This window comes from Chelonoidis abingdonii, chromosome 1 (assembly GCF_003597395.2).
Source record: "Chelonoidis abingdonii isolate Lonesome George chromosome 1, CheloAbing_2.0, whole genome shotgun sequence".
Classification (NCBI taxonomy): Eukaryota; Metazoa; Chordata; order Testudines; family Testudinidae; genus Chelonoidis; species Chelonoidis abingdonii.
The window spans coordinates 149,970,300-149,992,447 of NC_133769.1; the positions used below are offsets into that span (position 1 = coordinate 149,970,300).

Here is a 22,148-nt window from a genome sequence, read left to right on the forward strand (position 1 = left end):
ACATAACTACAATGTTAACCGAGGAGTTACTGTGGTTTAGTCTCCATTCTGTGCCCCAGAAAGACCCACACAAGATGCCTGACTTCCAGCTTTCTAGACAGCACAAGTCAACCAAAGGGATCAGAAGCAAATTTCCAGCTAGTGAGTCAGCCAAGATCTGAACCTCTTGCAAATAGGTGACAACTCACCCAAGCATCTTTAAAGACCACTAAGGGCAGATAAACAGACAGGCAGACAGTGGTCTCCTTCTTTTATTGTGACTGAACATCTATTGTGAAACCATTTGATGTAATCTCTCCAGGATACATCATTGGGCAGGGGTGACTGTGCACAGGCTAACAGTCCCTGTTTAGAAACCCCTCTTACATGTGCGGTTTTGTCATCGTCCACCAAGTAGTTCATGAATATGTTTGAATACATTCAGTGTTTTGGATTGTTACAATGGGCTAAGTCTCTGACTTGCCCAGGGAGCCAACTGGGACAGCGTACTTCACCGCCAACGCTAATGAGCAGGGATGGGGCCCTGTACTAGGATGCCCATGGTTATTCCTCAAAACCTCATGGTGTGTACAAGCCAAGAGGTGGAGAGGAAGGGCAACTAACCAAGGAGGGAGTGGGGACGGAAATGCACCTGCACCATGGCCTGTGGGTGCCACAGAAACACACATAAAACTTGGAGTGACACTGTCTGGTGTGTGAATGTGGCATAAGACCCAGAAGTATGTGGGCCAAATGCAACTGCACAGGTTACATAGCCCTAAAGTTGCCACAGCATGGGATCTCCAATTATTAGAAATAATTAGGATCTTGGCTTTACCTCTCAGCTCTAGCCACACTGTTTCACCCAGAAGTATGGTGGGACACTGGGGTCAGTATTGACTTAGATGGGAGTAAGTAACCTCCTGAGTCACCCACACCCTTTCTTGCAGCCCTGCACCCCTTAGCACCATGCAAGGACCTTTGGGTCAATGCTGCCTTACAGGAGAAACGGCCCCTTACTGAGTCATCCAAACTACTCCCTGTGCCAACTGCTTTCTCCTTGAAAGTCCTCCACCGAAATACTGACCTTTCCTAGCACAAGAAACCTGACTCAATCTTAGCCCAAGTCAGTTAGCCTGAAGACAGGGGAAGGGAGACAAGAAGACATGTGGAGGGGAGCATCAGAGAGCTGTGACGATGTGGTAAAGGCAGAGAACATAGCGGATGTGGGGAGGGGGTGTTCATATTGTGTCAATGCAGAATTGAAAAGGCAGTAGAAGTTTCAATAACAAGGCCCTGGGGGGTTGGTCTCTGCATGTGGTTAAACGCTTGGAGTCACAAGTGATTGGTGAGTCACCATTCCATTCCACCTGTGAGCCAACGTAGGTCTCATTCTCAAAACCATATGCAACACTGAGATGACAATGATATAAAGCATTTCCAAGAGGTCACAGCGCAGGTGGTACTGTTCTGCGGGCCACGCTTCCGAGCATTGTTCTCTCTGTGGTTTACAGATAATAAACAGGGTGTCATGTGACCCAGCATCGCTCTCATCCTGGTCATGGAAAACCCCGCAATCTATATACCAGGCATACCCCACCCCCTACAGGTGCTATTATTTGGCCTCCTTGCTGCTATTCTCAGCAGAGAAGCTTGGAGTAAATGGGTCATGCAGACTTAACACCCCTTTCACTCATGGAGGTGCTCACTGCAAGTCAGGGATGGGGCATGCTGACAGAGCAGTGTGTGAAAGAGCCTTCACCAACCACTGCCCATGCTGTCCCTGTTGGGTGGACTTCAGGCTCTAAAGAATGTCAGTCCAGAACTTTTCCCAGCATTAAACCACTTAAATCATCATCTGTGATTGGAAAGAAGGAGATGATATTTTGTTCCTAGTTAACTAGGGAATAAACTCACAGCTCTGCTATGCCTGACACTGCTTTGAATTGGGGTGAGGGATCATAAAAAGTCATAGAAATTGGAGTAACTGACCCTTCTGAGGAAGGCTGGAAAGAAATGAAAATAGAAACTGGATCTGGAAGAACTGTCTAAGAAAACAGAAGATATTATAACCCTTGAAGAGATAAGTTTCAAGGTAACAGATTATGGCTGTCACTGAGGAAAGTTCAAAAAGTAAGGACCAAATACATGCCCTCAACTCACACCCCAAAGAGCAGAGAAGCATTAAGAGGCCCAGTTCATTCCTGTGCTGTACCACCTTAATACTGTACCAGCATAAATGAACTGCCACACTGATGGATCTGGCCCCGCACAGAATTCCCCGGATGTATGTGTCATGCCAGGGACATTCTTGAGCACTACAGGAGCAGATCTGGAGCACTGTGTACTCTGGCTATTCCCAGCTGCTGCAATGCCGCCGTGGAGGCTGTGTACGCATTGAGCACAAGTTGGCACAAACCTTGGGATATTGAAGCAGGCCTTCCCCAGTCTAGAATATGTAAGGTCCAGAGGTGACATAAAGCATCCTTTGATTCCCTTCCCAAAACCAAACTCAGTCTGGCATAAGGATGAACTGCGCCAAAGCTGTCAATTTTTGTTGGTTTAGGTAACCTGTGTGTAGACTCAGTGTTTCAGTAGTTGGCAGCAAAGAGTATAAGGAAACCTTATTTGCAAAGCCTTTGTTTGTATAGTTGAGATGATGTGACTCAGAAACAATATCAAGATGAGTGTTAGGATATAGATATTCAGGCCTGTCTGCAAAGGCCTATACTTTAAGAATTTAGTTGTATTCTTATCATAGGCACCAACTTTCTCCGGCGCCGGTAGGTGCTCGTTCCCTCCTGCCCCTGGCCCTGCCCCAACTCCACCCTTTTCCTGGCCACGCCCCCATTCCAATCCCTTCCCCAAAGTCCCTGCCCCAACTCCACCCGCTCCCAGCCCCTATAGGATCCCTTCCCCAAATTCCTGCCCCAGCCCTGCCTCTTCCCCCAGCGTGCCGCATACCCCTTCTTCCTTCCTCCCTCCCTGCCCTGTGAAACAGCTGTTTTGCAGCACGAGCACTGGGAGGGAGGGGAGAGAAGTAGGATACAGTGGCATTCATGGAGGAGGTTGAGGCGGAGATGAGCTGGAGCAGGGGGGCAGGGCAGGGCCACGGGGAGCTGCCGGTGGGTGTTCAGCACCCACTAATTTTTCGAGTCAGCACCTATGATTCTTATCACTTAGCTAGTCATAAAGGTATAAAAGAAAGACTCAAAATCACTGTCTGCCAGTGTAAGGGCCTTCTCTTACTCTAACAGTCTGAGGCCCTGTTCTTAGGCTAAGGCCTTTGGCTAAGCAGTAGACGCCAGCCATAAGCTGGGAAGCAAACAGTCACATCCTCACCCCCAGTCACACTGAAATAAGGTGCTGTTGGGCTGTTAGGAATACAGTCCTGTCCTGATAATGCCTATCACCTCCAGAGAAAGGCAAGAGCCTAGACAATTTAAAGAAAACTTAATTTGATAACATCCTGTCTGGCAAGAACTCATTTATAAATAGCTGGGATGTGAAATCCTCATTTTGCTGTTTTATCACTATAGTTCCCATTTCCCGATTGTTTGTCTGTATAATCTCTGTCTGGTTCTCTGATTGTTTCTGTCTGCTGTATAATTAATTTTGTTGGGTGTAAACTAATTAAGGTGGTGGGATATAATTGGTTAAATAATCATGTTACAATATGTCAGGACTGGTTACTTAAATTTCAGTAAAATGATTGGTTAAGGTATAGCTAAGCAGAACTCAAGTTTTACTACATAGTCTGCAGTCAATCAGGAAGCGAGGTGGGTAGGAACAGGGACTGGGGTGGGAGAATTGGAATTATGTTTCACTAAGGGTGGGAATGGGAACAGGGAATGGGAACAGGAACACAGGTAAGGCTCTGTGGTGTCAGAGCTGGGAAGGGGGACACTGAGGAAGGAAACTGGAATCATTGCTTGCTGGAAGTTCACCCCCATAAATATTGAATTGTTTGCACCTTCGGACTTTGGGTATTGTTGCTCTCTGTTCATGCAAGAAGGACCAAGGAAGTAAGTGGGTGAAGGAATAAGCCCTCTAACAATATCAGGATTTTGTGGGAGTTCTGATTAAATAAGTGCTATTCCTGTTATGACCTGATCAAACCACCAATATCTCTCATTCCTGTCCTGCAGCCCCCTGCTATTCCAGTCTTGGGCTCCCCACACAGCTCTGCTGATTCCCTCAATTGTGATTTTTTTTTTCTGTTCATGTATCAGGCTTCTCTAGGGTAGAATTCGATAATTATAATGAACAGAAAGGTTTGTTTGTTTGTTTCTATCTATGACTGGGATTCACTGATGTTGTTCACCTAGTCCTGTGGAGGGGAAAGATGCCTAGCTCTCGTTAGACCATTCTGTACTAAGGTCTTATTTTTATTTAGTTCAATTCTACCTTGGTTTTGTACCCCTCCCCTCATGCAGGAGAAAAGTTATGACCTGGTACAAGATGGGTGAGCGTTTTCCAGATCATCCTGATGTCACTTCCTGCTTCTACTCTACAAGTAACACATTTCTGTGGTGATTCAAGTTAAGTACTGTATGCAAAGAGAAGTATGTCTCAGCTCTACGCACTTCTTCTGTGGCTCCTCATCACTCCTTGTAAGTGTTTATAGAGACTTATTCAAAGAGAGAACAAAGAAAGAAGAGCAAGAGAGAGGGGAGGTGGAAGAAATTAAGTGACAGTGACAGATAGACAGATAGATCAAGCAAACATGCAAGAAAACAATGACAGATTGAGAAAAGAAGAGATCTTGCAGACAGGCAGACACAGGACATCCAGGACATGGGTCTCCCAATGAAGTTGATATTCTCTTGTGTTTTTAATCTCTCCCTTGTTCTCGTGCTTTCTGATTGCAGAGGATAGTATGGGCACTTTCTACAAATCCCTAACCCTTTGCTCTTACTATCTCTCCATCAGTTCTCTGTGAAGACAGGGAGCAGGTAGTACTGTTCCAGGTACCCACGTGGGTGACACAGAAAACTGAGACCATGACCAAACTGCACTGCTATCAGAACAACACAGATCATGGCTCGATGTACTGGTACCAACAGCCGGTAGCACAGCGGGGGCTGGAGCTCATAGGAGTGCTAATTAAAGGAACCCCAGAACCCTCTTTTGAGGAGCATTTCAGGGACAACAGATTCAGTATGGTACGTGACAATGACAGACACTGTGCACTGCAGATAGATCTGCTGAAGACCAGGGACTCAGCCTTGTATTTTTGTGCCACCAGTCACACACTGTTGCAAAATCCTGAAGCTGCTAGACAAAAACTGGACTTGGGACTCAAAATATACTACCTTGGGTAGCTGTGGTCTGTTCAGAACTTATACACTATGTGGGACTAGCCCTGATCAGCATATGAATGGGAGCCTTCCAAGCAAATCCAAGGTAAAGCAGTGAGTGGTGTCAGTGACTTCTTCCCCTTTAATCAGTACGGTTCCCAATGCCCCAGAGTGATGCTAAGGGTGCTCTGCTGCTGGGGGTGCCATTATTTGGAAGCAATATAAGAATTAAAGCCCAGGGCCAGTCATGATGCTTAAAGGTCACAAAGCAATTGAATAGACCACATGCGTCTGACGAAATGGGTATTCACCCACAAAAGCTCATGCTCCAATACGTCTGTTAGTCTATAAGGAGCCACAGGTCTCTTTGCTGTTTTTACAGATCCAGACTAACACGGCTACCCCTCTGATACTGGGTTCAAAGACACTGTAGGAATGCTGGTCCCTCAGTCATGTGGGCCCAGATCATCAAAGGTATTTAGATTTGAAGAGCTAGGCCATGGTGCTTATACAAATGGATGAAGGAACCACATGAGTAAAAGAGACAGGGTTCTTGGGATGAAATGCCAGGATAGAAAACCATGCCCTGCACGCGCGCACACACACACACACGCACAGTTGTTAAACCTCTACATAGGCTTGGTGGGTGGCTTTTTATTTCTTCTGACCTGGTTCTCCCCATCCCTGACTTATTCCATTAAACTAAGTACTGAGAGTCTGAGTTCATGCTCAAAGGATAACAAAGCCATAGTGTCTTCCCAGTATTCTCATCTGATCTCATTGATCTTGTATGAATAATTGCCTGTTCTGCTGGGATTGAGTGGGAATTCATGCATCTGTGTCTGTGCTGAATTTCTAGAGCTAATCAAAACCAAGGAAACATTTTTATTCGAAGCTTTGTCAGATAAAATTCCCTATGAACATTTTCTGACCAGCTCAGCCTAGTTCTCTGTGGGTGAGAGTCTAACTAGGTATGTGCATGTTTGTTTGTGACTTTACATGTGCATCTATACATATGATTCTGGGGAGGGGAGGCATTCATGTGACTCTCCATACCTGCCTCTGAATGTGTGTGACAGCACACATCCTTCTTCAGTGTATTTGTGCCTTTGCTATTCTCTGCATGTTCTTGGGTGTGTGTCTGCACATGCTTCTGTGTGTATATGCCTGTGTAACCACTCAGTATTATGTGTCATTTGTATCATGTGCTTGTTCATGTATTCGTGTCTCTATGTGTATCTGAGAGACCAGGTGGGTTAGGTGATATCTTTTATTGGACCAACTTTTTTGGGTGAGAGAGACAAGTTTTCCAGCTACACAAAGCTCTTCTTTGGGTCTGTGAAAATTACTTAGTGTGTCATAGCTACATATAATTTCCTGGGACTGACATGACATGACTACAACAACACTGCCCACAATTTATTTGTATCTGCACAGCTGTCTGTACACGAGTGTCTAGGCGGGGTACCTCTGTGTGGCTTCCCACCTGTCACAGCTTCCCTCTCCCTCTCGTAAGCTATAAATACCAGTTTGGCTTAGTGAGGGGTAGTAGGGAGGGAGCAGAGAGAGCATAACAAGTTCCTGCTTAGAGAAACTCAGGAACCCCTCTATCCGGCCAGGTGTCTGTTTGGTACGATCATCCTCTAGCAACATCATCTGTTTCCCCTTGTTTATTCAGTATAAGCACAAACCCTGCCATTTCCCCAGGCCCTGCCTCTGCTGGGTGTCTCTGGGGCGGGGCTGAGGGAGGAGATGTTTTTGTATGAGGTTGAATGGTTGTGGGGACAGCAGGGCCACGGTGATACGTTCTTTAGGGAGGCCTTTACAAAAACCTCCCTCATGTTGTGGATAGGATGCAAGGCCCCCTTGGGTATGTGCACTTCTTGACACCCAGGCTCCACTGGGAGCTGCCTGCACATTTTCAAAGATTTGTTCATCCCAACCCTGAAGTGTTCCTGGGCCAGATCCACAAAGGATGACTCCCAACCAAGACCACACAACAGACCCCGGTGGGAGGAGATTCCCTTTGGCTCACCCAATAGCTCTTCTATCTATGAGACCCCCCAGGACAGGACAGTCTGCACCAGATGGGCATCCTCTGTGAAGGAATAAAATGTGGGTGGTTGCCTTTGAAAGTCAAGCCACAAGGCATCCACGTTCCTCCACATGCCACCTTTCTGCACCTTCCATCAGTGTCTCAAAGTGTTTTTCCCAGAGGGGCCAGTGTCACCGGAATCCCACCCCGGGGTGGCTGGGGAAAACTGTGGTTGATTTCGCCAGGCCTAGCAACACTGTGTTCTGGCAGCATCGTGTACTTTGGAGAGGGCACCAGACTCACTGTTTTAGGTAAGTGACTTCAGGAATTAGGGATCTAAAAAAGCCTATCACCTGCCATCTTCTCCATCCTCCCACCCCCAACTCTTCCAGGTGAGAATATATTCTACGGGAGATTCTCCAGGATGCTCTCCAGACCAGTTTTCAGTGTCTCATATGAGGGGCTTCCACCACTTCCCTTTGGGAGACCATCCCACAGCCTAATCCATCTTATCATTAGACAATATTTCGTAACACAGCCAGCCATACTTTGGCCTGGGGGCGAGGCTGACAATGTTGGGTAAGTTTCCTCTGGGCCATTCTATTATCCCAAACAGGGTCTGTTTCCTCTTCTCTCTGGGTGTTACAAGATGATTATCACAGTTCCCCCTCCCCACCTTTGCTCTGGGGAGCGGTATATTTTGAGATGGTCTTTGTAGCGCTGTGATTCATCTCCAGCACAATTTGGTTCCGGGACACGAGTGACTGTATTAGGTAAGGAAAGAAGCTCAGGCATTAAATAATTGGTGACAATGAAATATCTTTTTCAAGAGTAAATGAAAAAGTCATTTGTGTAAATTTGTCCAGAATAGGGTCTGAAGGAACAGGTTGCAGCATGGTGTGGGTGAAATCCAGAAGAAGACCCCCTCCTTTCCCCATGCACTCCACCACCACTGCCCTTTGACTGCAGGAAAGGGTCACTGCTTTTAAAATTACATGAGAACAGGAGTCTCAGCCTGGGCTTGGTTGTGGGGTGGGGTTGAGATAGATAGATAGATAGATATTCCAAATGAACACAGGGATTTTTCATCATATCCGTCCTCCATAAAGACATCATAAAAACTCAGTGCTTGGAGGTTGTTGGGGGAATGGGGAGCAGCAGACACATTATCTTATATAAGATTAATGAAATCTGTTGTGTCTCCTTAGATAATCCACACCCTCTCCCCCAACTGGTAACTTCCCTGAGGCTGCCTTATTCCCATAGCTGAGGGCAGGTGATTCCTGTACCCCTTCATAGCACTGTGTAAATACACCACAGTACTTTGGCGAGGGTACCAGGCTGACAGTGTTGGGTAAGTTTCTTTGTGTCCATTCTGTCTATTATCCCAAGAAAGGTCCATTAGTGAAGGGATGTCTGACAACAGCAGCAGACAGCAGTGAGGGGTTGATTTACTAGACAGGAATAAATGAATGTAATAGCTAGGATAAAGGGGACTAACGGTAGGTATGAGAACCATTTGCAAGGGTGCAAAGACGGAAAGGATGCCCCATTTCCAGGATCATTTAAAGTGACTACTGAGACAAAGCCCTAGAGGCTGCACTGCAGGCGGTAATCCTGCCTTCGCTATGGGATTGGGGCAGGAAGGTAAATCTTTGCCATCTCTAACTTCTATGATGTGACTCAAACACACAAATTCCCAAACGCTTGCAAATAGGCATCGGGCTGACATTTCACCAGGTAAATTCAGCATTCAAGAAAGGGTAAAAGGAGCAGAGAATAGGGTCCACCTAAGAAATTGCAGACCCTTGGGGGTCAGTGGTGTTTCTAGGCTGTGGGGTGTTTCTAGGCTGTTGGTCTATCACTGTGTAACTACGCTGTAGCTTACTTCGGCGAGGGCACCAAGCTCACAGTGCTAGGTAAGCAAAATCCAAGCAAATTAAAAGTCACTGCTGTAAAGGTGCTGGTAAATTTTTGGAAGGGATCAGATTCGGGAGAGTCAGTGGTGTCCTGGAATATCTCCTCTAGTGCCTGTATACCCTGTAAAGGAGGCAGGTGGACAAAGAGTCCATGGGAAGATCTAGAGAAGGATTGTTTTCCTCTCAAAGCTTGTCACTTTCCTTGTCTCCCCAAAGCACTTTAAGTGCAGCATATTGTGGAAACAAATGTAGCTGATGTTCTGAGCTCAACTATCACTGGTATGTAGCCTCTGGCATTACAACATGTTTTAGCTGAAAGAGAAGAAATGTTGTCTGGACAGCAGCTCTTTCCAATAAGTGCCCTGTGGTTCTCAAATCTCCACCTGGAACAGCCCATGAGGGTTGAGCAGAAGGGAACTCAGTTTAATGTCTCCTCCAAAGCAGTTCAATGTGCTTTCCAATGGGGCATTATCCCCTCTTCCCCATAGCACTGATGCTATGCCAGCACTGGGTGCTCCAATTAGAGGTTAGAAGGAAGCCTGGTTTAACGTCTCCTTCACCTTAACAGAAATTTCAGGGCAATAATCACTGCCATTTGGGGTGCTGCCTGGAAGTTTTAGCAGTGAGCAAATTGGCTGTGTAAACACACAGCCGGTATATTTTGGAGAGGGGACCAGGCTCACAGTTCTAGGTAAGAAAATGCATCTTCCAAAGTATCTGTGAACAAAGCTTAGCAAAATCTACAGTTCCTGTCTGGGGGAATTTGTCTCCATATAACTATTTCTTTTTTGGTTAGACATATTGCAGAAAGAGCAGGCATTTTCCCATTTAACCCCGATAAGATCAGCGTCTAATATGTAACCATGAGAAAGGTGGACATTCTACCTTATCATTTCAATTTTACCTTAGGAGCTAACTTTTCCCACAGTTGCACTGATTTTAGTTGGTGACAGGATAAAAAGTGGTCCTCGGTCTTTTAAGTAAACAAAGAAATGGAGAGAAAAAGGGAAACACAGAAGAACCCAGACAGGGACAGAGGCAAAGAGACTTGTGGAGTCAGAGAATGTGAATGTGGAAGTCATTCGGAGAAGGGATGAGAATTCACCAAAACATCTCGCTAGTTGAACTAAAAATAATAAAGCTGGAGATAATATAGAAAGCAAGGCAATAAACCTTCGTGCCATGATTTGAGTGATTCAAGAGAGAGACTGAGAGAGCTCAGTGTATGTAACCCAGGGGAGAGCTGGCTCAAGGTGGTGATGGGACTCGATCAGAGTCTGTAGTTCCCTCCAAAGGAACAGGGAATTATCTACATAAATGGAGACGGAAAGAACAGGATGCAGCTGCCTGAAGCAAAGTTTGGAAAGGTTTAGGGCAGGCTATTAACAGATATTTCTGTGCTAGCGTTACATGGCATGGGGGACAATTACCTGCTGGCACAAGCCAGTGAGTAGCTTGTGCCCTGAGACCACAAAATGTACAGGTTCCCCCCATACACCTGTGACTAGTGTTTACTAGCCTCCAGCAACCGCTGAGGGAGAGGAGTTCAAAGCTCCCTTGGGCTTTACATTTTGGGCTGTCTCTGCCTTTGAAGACACTCTCTTTGATTATAACAGTTTCATGCTGTGTTCTTACAATTCCCCGCTGAACTTCGGCCAAGGGACCCAAGTGACTGTCTTAGGTAAGTGGAGGCAGCCAGCAAAACTGTGGGGATCTAACAATTGCCTGCCACTGGCCCTGGGAAAGGCTTCTATAGGGACACATTGTCATCTGCCACACAGATAGGCAGAGACCAGTATTTACCAGTCAGTGATGCTCAGACGCTACTGAGAATGCCATGCATGGTATAGACCCCTGCTCTACACCTCCGCTGAGACCCTACCTCGAAAACACCATTCAGTTCTGGGTCCCTGAGTGCCAGAAAGATATTGACAGAGCAGGAGGGGGACTGAAAGATGAGAAATGATTAAGAGAAAATATGTTTCACTTGACTAAATGCCAGCAAAGCGTTATACATGCATGGGAAGGATAAGCAGAGGGAGGAATTATTTAGGGTGCTGCAAGAGGGTAAGTATAGCATCAACAGGATAAAAGTGAGGAAAAGGGGGGAATGCCAGGTTGCAAAGGGGTGAGTAGTCTTAACAGGCAGATCAGAAGATCTGTTAGGCTGTGCAGTGGCAGGGTATGATATGAGGAGTGGCCCAAGGGAAGTGAGAATTGCTTAGGACAATGAAGGCTAGGATTGCATAAAGCACTATCCAAACAGGGTACAAGTAACTCACGCTGGGAGTAACTCCCACTCCTTATGCAAGGAGAAGGCCTCCTGTGTGGGCTTGGAGGAGTGGGTGGAAAGAAGGTGGAAGGCTGGAAAGGATTAAAGATGGATGGAATATGACCTGATTCTAGGACCACAATGCTGTGTTCAGCACTCCCAAACAAGCAGATTCCCTCATCACCCAGAGGCCAAGAATTGCTCTCCTGGGGAAGGACAGATGGGAGATTTCAGGGTCTTTGGCTGACAGTAAAGAGGAGGAAGAGAACTTCTCCTTCACTGCAGCCCACCACCTCCTTCCCTCCCCTCCCCTCTCCAGCGAGAACTTTGCTGATAGGGGTGTCAGGCTGTGTTCTGCAAATATACTGTACTTCGGAGAGGGAACACGGCTCACAGTTCTGGGTAAGAGATATCAGCAATAGTGTCTGGGTCAGAGCTAGCAGGTCATAGGCTGGCAAATACAGCAATAAAAAGGTTTGGGGAAAGACACTGAGAGAGACAGAGGGAGAGGAAGGGAGTTGATGACTGGGGAAGAGAACAAACTAATCAGCCCCATTACTGCTATTAAACCTGTCCTGGGCAGAGACAACCACAGTATTAACTTTGCCAACATTTTCTTGCCATGCTAATAAAGTTATTGGCAAAGAAAGAAAGAAAGAAAGAAAGAAAGAAAGAAAGAAAGACGGTATATGGTTCTAATCTCATGTGGTTAATGGCTGGAGCAACTCCTTCAAGTCTGGAATGGGAGGAGATCTCATATCTAATCAGGGAAAAAAGGGCGAGCACATGGGCCCCTAGAGTGATGCTCTATATCTAGATTGCCATATACATCTGATGGAAACATCTGGAACCCCTGCTCAGTGCCCACTTAGGGTGCTAGCTGGACTCTCTTAGAAATGAAGCCCATGCAGTGCCAGCACCCCACAATTAGACTACACTTATTCAGAGGTGGTGCATATGCCCCCTCCCCCACCCCGATCCAGTATAATTCCTGGGATGACTCTGTCTTCCTATTGCAATATCTAAGGTAGCATCTGTCCCTGAAGAGGGGGTGAGGGGAAGAAGATTGAGGTCAGGGTACAGACATTCATTAGCAATAGGACTATTCTGCAGCAGCTGGGAGAACAAACAGAGAGATTGGATGGGGGTATAAAGGAGAGGGGAGGTGGGAGAAGGAACTTGGAGAATAAACACTGACCCTGGGAATGTGTGGTGATGTTGAGGCTGAGGTGCAGAAACAGGGGATGAGGTGCATTACTGTGGAAAGGGAAATGAGGGATCTTTTGAAATATGAGGTCTGATCCAAATCATCATTGTGGAGCACATACAGTATATTAGTCTTCTAAATGCTGCTGAGACAGCACAGCTAGATGGCTAGATGCACATACTTTCTCTTGAGCATGCCCTTGGCTATGATTGTGGAAGAGTCCAGCATTTTAAGAGTTAACAATGGCATCTCGTGGGGAGCAGCCCAGGACTGGGTAGTGAATAGTTTTGATGTTGCAATGCGAAGCTGTGCTTCACAGACATCCAGTATTTTGGAGCCGGAACTCGACTGACAGTTCTGGGTGAGTGAAAATGATGATAGAATAACATAACATACACTCCATGCTGGGAGAGAAATGGGTTTGGGAGTGTGAAAGGGGCAGGATTCTTGAAGTATGGATCGATGAAACTGAAAGAAAAGGGAAGCCTTTGGGATAGATAGCAGAATGTAGAATATTCTCTGCAAGTGTCATTGCTTGAGTTATTTAAAACTAGGGCAGGACAAAGCCCAGGAGACTAGAATATAGAGAACGATTCTGCAGTGGCTAGGAGAAAATAGACTAAATACAATCTAACAGCACTTTGTAGAGATGGCAGCATTCCCTAGCCCCACCAAAGCAGCCCTGTTCTGCCCAGTCCCTAAGGAGCGTAGAGTGGTTTTGGTGGGATTTGGATGGGGAGGGGGATTGCGAGGGATGATTTTGGTGCAGCTCCAAGAGGCTGTGAACTGGAGCAAGCACACAGTATTTTGGAGCAGGGACACGGCTGACAGTTCTGGGTGAGTGGAAAGAGAAAGAAAGAAAGAAAGAAAGAAAGAAAGAAAGAAAGAAAGAAAAGCAGGCAAAGAGACTAGAATAAAAATCAGTTTTTAAAAGCATTTCTGGTGGCAGCCAAATTGATGAACTTGTCTCTAATGGGGTTAATCTAGAGAAAAGAGGGACAGAGAAACAGACAGACAGAGAGTAAGTCAGACAGTGAGGGACAAAGCAGAGAAACATGAAATAATGAAAAGCAGGTAAGTAGATATGAGTCCCTGTTCCACGGCATTTGTAGCATGGGGGGGAAATGCTGTGCTCTGGTTCTGGCTCAGTGCAATATTTTGGAGACAGGACCTGACTCACAGTTCTAGGTAAGAAAAATGAATAGTTTTATCAACTCATGATCTGTCTCTAGCAGCCCAGTGGGATCTTTACATTTCCTAAGAAATCCATAGTCAATAAAAGGCATTTTCATTTTGAGAAGATAGGATCCGCAAAAGGAAGGTGAAAAACACTTGGGTGAAATTGCGACTCCTTTGGCATCAATGGCAAAACTCCCACTGACTTTAATAAGGCCAGCATTTCACTCCCAGAGTTTTTTTTCTTGCTGATTTGTGATTGCACCAATATATATCAGAAAAGATAATTCTGGGCCTAATGTTATGTGACATGTCTGGAGAACATATTTAAGAAAAGTGAGCTGGATTTGTTAATAAAAAGGTGAAGAAAAAACGAATAAAGAAGGAAACAGACAAAGAAGACATACAAGGGAGAAAGACAGGGAATGATGAAATACTAAGGAGGAAGATGATTTTTGTTAAGTGTAGTCCATGAGGGAATAACTAGGGATAAAGGGGCTGGAACTGAATTAAAGAGAAATTCTTCACATAGTGAATTGGGAATTATTTCTAGTGTGTGGGGGGAGAGATCCTGAAATAATTTCCAAAGGGAAATGGTTGAAGCCCCTTGAGAGTGTACTGTAAGGCAGTGGTTCGCAACAAGGGGTACACATCCCCCAGGGGTACGCAGAGGTTTTCCAGGGGGTTTGTCAACTCACCTAGATATTTGCCTAGTTTTACAACGGGCCACTTGAAAAGCTCTAGCAAAGTCAGTACAGACAATGATTTGTTTATACTGCATTATGTACTATATCAGTGTTTCTCAAACTGGGGCTCATTATTTAGTTTATAATTATATGGTAAAAATGAGAAAGGCTAGAGACAGATTATGAGCAATTTTTCAGTATTAGTGTGCTGTGACACTTTTGTATTTTTGTCTGATTTTGTGAGCAAGTCGTTTTTAAGTGAGGCAAAACTTAGGGGTATGCAAGACAAAGAACCTCCTGAAAGGGGTATAATAGTCTGGAAAGGTTGAGTCACTGCTGTAAGGAATAGTCTAGCTCTGCTTGAGAAGAGGGGGTACAGTAAGTGTAATGAAACAAGTATTTTCCCCATGTATAAGGGCTGAGATTCTGCTCACTCAGGCACACTTCTTTTCAGACACAACTTAACAGACCTTCACCATGAGGAAATGTTGTTGAGTGGTGAGCCTTATTTTTTTATTCACAATTCTTATCCTTGTGCTCCTGGTTCTGCAATATATTACAGCAGCCCATTCAATCTTTCTGTAATGCTGGTAGAAGAGACACGGGGATGGTTGGATGAATAGGAGCACTAGTTAAAAATAGGAATTCTTTTATCAGAAAAATTTTGAAGGAAACAATAAAACATTATTTCACTCAACATTTCTACAGAATGTTTCCAATTTTTTGATAAAACAATTAGAAACAAAAAAAATTCAACCATCCGTAATTAATAGCTTGATTTTTAGGTTGTATTCATACAGGTCCACAGATAACATGTTAATTTAATCATATATACTAGGAATGTGGTAAGAAAACTCTTCATAATAATATTTAGTATTTTGCATCCATAAATTTCAAAGCACTTCACTAAGATGGGTGGACATTATAAGTTTTACAGCTTGGGAAATTGAGGCACATATCAGGTAAATGATTTGCCCAACATCACATAACAGGTGTGGCCTAGTTGGGAACAGAACGCAAGCCTCTTTATTCATGGCCCAATTTTCAAAAGAGCTCTCCACCCAACATGCTGAGCCTTTGAAAATCTGGCCTTCTAGTTTGCTGCAAAAATGTGAGTTAAGCTCTTTTGAAAATCTGGCCCACAGAGTCTGGTGCTCTGTTCATTGCAACCCACTGCCTCCTCTGTCCAGTAAGGCACTGTCTAGACATCATTTCCTTTTAGAAATAATATATGTGGAGGAAGAATGGGGATCTCTTTCAGAAGGTGGCAGGACAAAGATGGAAAACCTAGGGTCCAGGAAGGAAAATCTAGTATTAAACAATAAGAAAAAATTATTATGAACCAGAGGAAGTGGGCCATGGAATTGACTCCCCTCATGGAATGGTGAAGAGTCCCCTCTGCCACTGCAAAGTCAAGAGCAGGATAAAGAAAACTGTAGTGGAAGCGATGAAGCTGATGAGTCCTGTGAAAGTGGAAAGTATATCAATAGCAAAGGTCCTCCCTATGTGCCTTTCATGGTCATATAGATTTGTTCTCACATGTTCATTTTGTCTCTACAGAAGACACCACAGGCCTAGCCCTGCAGTCCCTATTCAGGCAAAACTTCCATTGACTTCAATGAGAGTTCGGCCTGTGTGAGGAGTGTGTAGAGTCAAGCCCTTGAACTGCAAGTTGCTACTTTGCTTAGTTTTACTACTGCCCTGTGTCTCTGTGCTCTGGATATGAACAGTATTTTGGCACAGGAACCAAACTGACTGTCCTGGGTAAGGAAGGGTTTGTTTGTTTGCTAAATAACAAAACATTCACAGTCCTGAGCTTCTGTCTCAAGCTTCTCTTTGGATATTTGTGGGCTGGATTTTTTATTTCTTTTGTCCTTTTTAAAATTGCGGGACAGAAAGCAAGGAGAGCTTGCTGAGAGATTGGAAAGTTTGGGTTAGCAAAAGGAGGGTGCAGTCTTCAGCATCTTTTTCTGAGGTGAAACACAGAGCACCCCAATGCAGTAAGGAATTACAGAGCAACAGGGCTCAATGAATGACTAGATATAGAGACTTTACATTTGCTCTGTAGCTGTCTTGTTTAAATATTGGGGCCAGAATCTGCAACCAACAGTTTCTATTGACTTTAATGGAAATGGTACACATACAGTGGTTACTGATTCAGACTCGAGTAATAAAAATATATAATTTTCTCTTTTGATTTAAAATGATGGACCTTCTGTGTAGAGTTCTAAAGAGGGCATTGAATCTGCCTGTAGAAGCATCTCCCTCCTCCCACAACAGAGTCAGATACATGAATCCGGGAGGGGTTGTTGGCAGAAGGCATGAGAGGGTTTGTGCAGGACTCTCTGTGTCATCTTGATTTCTGTTCCAGAGGATTTGTCCAAAATCACTGCCCCTGAAGTGGCCATCTTTCCACCGTCGAAGCAGGAGATTAAAGAGAAAAGGAAGGCCACCCTGGTGTGCCTGGCCACAGGTTTCTACCCTGACCACATCAAGCTGGTTTGGCGGGTGAACGATGTTGAGAGGAAAGAGGGGGTGAGGACGGACGAACCTCTCCTGGGTGAAAAGAAAGAAAAATTCTCACTGACCAGCCGCTTGAGGATCTCACACCAGGAATGGTCCAATTCCAAGAACAGATTCCAGTGCTTTGTTGAGTTCTATGGGAATGAGACAAAATCATATGATAAAGTCATCAGTGGTGTAGCTGGTGAGTACTGAGCGCAAAAGCCTTAGTGTGCTGGGGTCTGGCCTCTGCAGCATTCCCACCTCTGGGGTTAGGAGTTGGAATGGAAGGCAGGGCTCCTGCCCAGCCCACCAGGGCATCACCACTTAAATCACTGCTGTCCCAAGAAAGAGTCCGAGCGTGGGAATTGTCACTGCAGAGTTCTGCAAAGCAGAGCAATTTCCTAAACCCTGGGGCACCAGGTTCACTGTTTGCCACACTCCAGCCTCTGCCAGCCCTTGAATCTGAGACTGGGACTGGAATCCAAATCAGCTGTCCTACAAGCTAGTGAATAGACAAATAATTCTCCCTCCCCCCTTCCTCCACCCAATTAATTGTGGGAAACTGGGAGTTCCTTGTAAAAGGCACAGATAGCTGATCTCAGATACTAACTTCTGCTTGTTTCTCCTTTCAGATTGCAGTGTCTCAGAAGGTCAGTTAAAGCCCCTTCTCCCTCTGTACTGTATGCATGTGTGCGTGTGCACATGAATGTTCAGGTGTGCATGCTCGTATGTATACAGTGATGTAATGCTGTGGATGTTTGTGTGTGTGAGCATGTGTATTCATGCTGTAATGCACAGGTGTGCATGTGCTTATGTGCATATTTGTATGTGTGGGTGCACATGTGTGTACATGTTTCTTGGTTCACAGAGATGTGAATGTGCACGTGTGAGTATGTGCATAGGCACACACACTGGGACTCACACCCCTCCACTCACACAAAGTTCTGTGGGACCTGTACTAACCACCAGTGGTCAGGACCTCAGCTTTCGATCTCATCCTAAAGATATAACCTTCAGCAACACAGAGCCCCTAAGCCCACACTGGGTCATTAGGATCAGTACTGACTCAGAAGGGAGAGCACCCCCTATTGAGTCACATACCCCACTGTCTGCAGCATAGCACCCCCTTGCACCACACTGATGTATTGGGATCAATGTTATCTTTGGGGGAAGGCTGCCACCTTCTGAGTCACCACCACTTCTTCAGACTCTTTTGTTTTCCTTAGAAAACTTCAAACCAATTTGGAGATCCAGCTTTCCCTGGTGGTACAGCTATAGGCAGCCAAATGGGCAGTCAGTGGATTTTACAGATAAGCATTGCACCATCTTCTGCTAATCTACAGGATTAAAATACCCCCAATCTGGGCTGGGTAAATTCTCCAAAGAAATCTTTCACTTCTCTGTTGGTTTTGATGTATTATTTTCCCCCTTGCTTTTCAGAGTCGTATCAGAGAAGTGCAATGGCAGGCATGAGTGTGTACGTTCTGCTCATTTTCAAGAGCGCTTTGTATGGGGTCTTTGTGATGGGGCTAATGCTAAGGAAGAAGGTGAGAGGAGGTTTCTTATTCTATGCCCTCTGGGCCAGGTCCATTCTAACTAGAACAGAGGAGGGGACTAGTTTGGACAAAACGAGAACAGCCATGAACCTCTGCCACCACCACCCCAAATGAAATCTCCACAACTTTTAAGATGCAGAAAAGTTCACTTAAGCATTTTTTTCCCCTCATGTCTCTGCGCCTCCTGTTTTGCAAGAGAGTAAGCTAGAATGATGGAAAGAGTGCAAGTGTTGAGAGAGAAAGGGAGAGAGAGAATGCAAGAGAGAGAGAAGAGAAAGAAGAAGAAGAGTGAAATGTGACAAAGACAAAAGAAGGGGAATGAAACAAAACTGAGAGAAGAGGAAGAAAGATGAGAGAGAAACAACAGAGGAAAAATGAGAGAACAGAAAGAGCAGGGGTTCGCAAACTTGGGGTCGGGACCCCTCGTGGTCGCAAGGTTATTACATGGGGGATCGCGAGCTGTCAGCTTCCACCCCAAACCCCGCTTTGCATCCAGCATTTATAATGGCATTAAATATATTAAAAAGTATTTTTAATGTATAAGGGTTGGGGGGGTCTCACCCAGAGCTTGCTGTGTGGAAGGGGTCACCAGTACAAAAGTTTGAGAACCCCTGAGAAAGAGAATCAGAAAAGATGTGAGGGAAAGAGAAAGAAAAAGAGAGAGAAACAGATATGTAGAAAGAAAGAATAAAAAATGAAAGAAAGAGTGAGTTAAGAAAGCTTATTTATCTAGTGGTGTGCTTGCAGTCATCCATTCTCTCTTATTTTTAACAGTGCTTATCGGAAATATCTTGAGGCCATTTGAGCTGACTCTTTCTTTTCCAATCACACATGAGGCTTTCAGCATAGTCAAGCAGAAGCCACACTGTTTCTGTTGTACAGAAACTTTCATAGCCTTAGTGACTGAATGGGAAAATTCAGTGTAAGGTTTCACCCATCAGATACATCTCTGATCATTACTTAACAGGAAGCACCAACAATAAAATAGCAGTGAATCCCCTCCAGCTATTGCACTCGCTGATAGCAGTGGGAATCTGAGAAATTACAGATAAAAAGACACATTTGGTCACAATTTGTCCATTTTCTTCCCCCTCACCAGCTAATAGAGGGTTGTTCCACGAGGTCTAGTCCCAGAGTCAATTTGTGTCTATCCTTGAGGTTTACACCATTCAAACACAGTGACCCTGATTTTTCTGTTACTAAGGGTTTGTCTACACTTAAAACGCAGCAGCACTTTAGTGAAGACACTACCTACACTGGTGAGAATGGTTCTCCTGTAAGAGGAGGTAATCCACCTCCCTGAGAGGTGGTAGCTATGTCAATGGGAAAATTCTTCTGATGACCTAGCACTGTCTGTACCAGGGATTAGGTCAGTTTAACTCTGTCAATCAGGGGTGTGGATTTTTCACACCCCTGAGCAGCATAGTTATACTGACCTAATTTTCTAGTGTAGACTAGCCCTTACACCAGTATTATGTTGGTGTGATTCCATTAATGTAAATGGAGTTATTCCTGATTTACACCAGCATAAGTGAAAGGAGAACCAGCTGATCTATCTATCTATCTGTCTATCTATCTATCTATTAAAATATTGATCTAATTTAATCAACTTTCTGTCAGTTAGGTACCCAGTACATATTTAGTTCCTTTAATGTCGCCTCATGAATTAATCTATCTAGATCCTTAATGTATGACCCAGAATGGAGATGTGATGGCTGTACATGAACAAGCTGCACTATGGAAAACTTGACTGTTTGCTACTCCCCCTGGTGTTTTAATCACAGGATGATCATTGCTTGGTTCTCAGTGGTTTGTGGTGACCCATGACTAATCTCCAGTTCTATTCCCTTCCCTCCCACAGCTAGTGCAGTAGAAGAAGCTGGCCCTAGGTGGATGATACAGCTACCTGGAGAAAGAAGGAGCTGCAGCTGCATTAGTTTTACAAGTCCTGATTTTTTTCAAAAACCAGCACAGCACTTAGGCTTTTGTTATAATAAATTTACAAAGACAGCAATTTGGGGTTGTCTGGCTGTATTTGCTTGTTTGAAACAGCAGCTTTTAATAAACACTTTTGAAATCCTTAATGAAGTTTTCTGCATTTTTATGTCTGCTGCTGAAGTATGAAACAAAAATGCCTGTAACGTTCACAGAACTTAGAGAACATAGTGTGTTAGACTGGCTTTGTTTGTAAATACATGGGTGAATGATGTCAGGCCACGGAAAGGATAAGGGACCTAACGCCACTGCCAGCTAAGTAGGGAAGTGGGATTGAGTTGTCGCTCTTAGTGTAAATGGAAGAGACCTGTGTTTCTTGAGCTGAAGGGCTAGAATTGTAGTCTAATCTCTCAAGGGGTCTCTGTGTGTGTCTCTAAGTGTGAATTATGTAGCAATTGTGTTGGCTGCAGTATATGAGTCCATTACAGTAGGGAGTCTCCATGCGACATCATCCCACTGTGCCCCTACTCTCGTATCACACCTTCTGCTTTGCCAAGAGGAACCCACTTCCTGCTTTACTGAAAGAAACTCATTGTTCCCACTAGTCAGGTTTTCTCCTTCCTGTTACAGTGGATCAAAGCATTGGGCCATCTAGTCTAGCATCATCCCATCTACTAGTTTACCAGGAGACAACCATGCATCCATCTACACTAGTATCTTACTTCTTGCTATGTTGGGAAAAAAACACTGTTCCATCTCATTCAGTCCCATTTTTGATTACGGAGAATATCAGATGCTTCAAATGAAAGCTTAACTCTCTCTCCCCCATTTTGTCCATCTATCTAAATATCTATCTTAAGTATCTTTACACAAACCCACAGGAGTACATGGCACTCTACAGGTAAAAAGATAAGAGTCCTGACACTAGGTGCTTACACTCTCAGGCTTGATCTATACCTAAAAGTTATATTGGCATAGCTATGACAGTCAGAGGTGTGAAAAAAACACAGCCCTAACCGACATGTCTACACAGACAAAATACCCAGTGTAGTCAGGGCTGCCCAGAGGAGGGGGGCAAGTGGGGCAATTTGCCCCAGGTCCCGCAGGGGCCCCCATGAGAGTTTTTCGGGGCCCCTGGAGTGGGGTCCATCACTTGCTCCGGGGCCTCGGAAAACTCTTGCCGGGCCCAGGCCCTCAGAGCTTCTTCCGCTCCAGGTCTTCGGCGGCAGGGGAACCCCCCACCGCCGAATTATCGCCGAAGTGGGACCCACCACTGAAGTGCAGCCGGGTCTTCAACGGTAATTTGGAGGCTGGGGTCCTTCCACACCGGGACCCCTCGCCGCCAAAGTGCCTCGAAGACCCACGGCAGGGGCTCCCCACCACAGATCCAGCTGCACTTCACCAGCAATTCGGCGGAGGGGGGCCCTGCCACGGGTCTTCGAGGCCCTTCGGCGGCGAGTCCTGAAGCGGAAGGATGCCCCTGCTGCTGAATTACCGCCGAAGCGGGGGCCCCCTGCCACCGAGGACCCCAGGCCCCAGGAATTCTCTGGGCGGCCCTGAGTGTAGTTGCAGCTATGC

The 22,148-nt window shown here is 45.3% G+C and overlaps 1 gene segment (V, D, J or C); it reads left to right on the forward strand.

The window, feature by feature from the left end:
• Positions 1 to 4,982: 4,982 nt before the first annotated feature.
• On the forward strand, positions 4,983 to 20,719 carry LOC116838111 (T-cell receptor beta-2 chain C region-like). The segment is given in 6 exon segments: positions 4,983 to 5,144; positions 8,614 to 8,668; positions 16,946 to 17,281; positions 17,712 to 17,729; positions 18,520 to 18,626; positions 20,497 to 20,719. Coding segments are annotated over 6 exon segments (690 nt in total).
• The last annotated feature ends 1,429 nt before the right edge of the window (positions 20,720 to 22,148 follow it).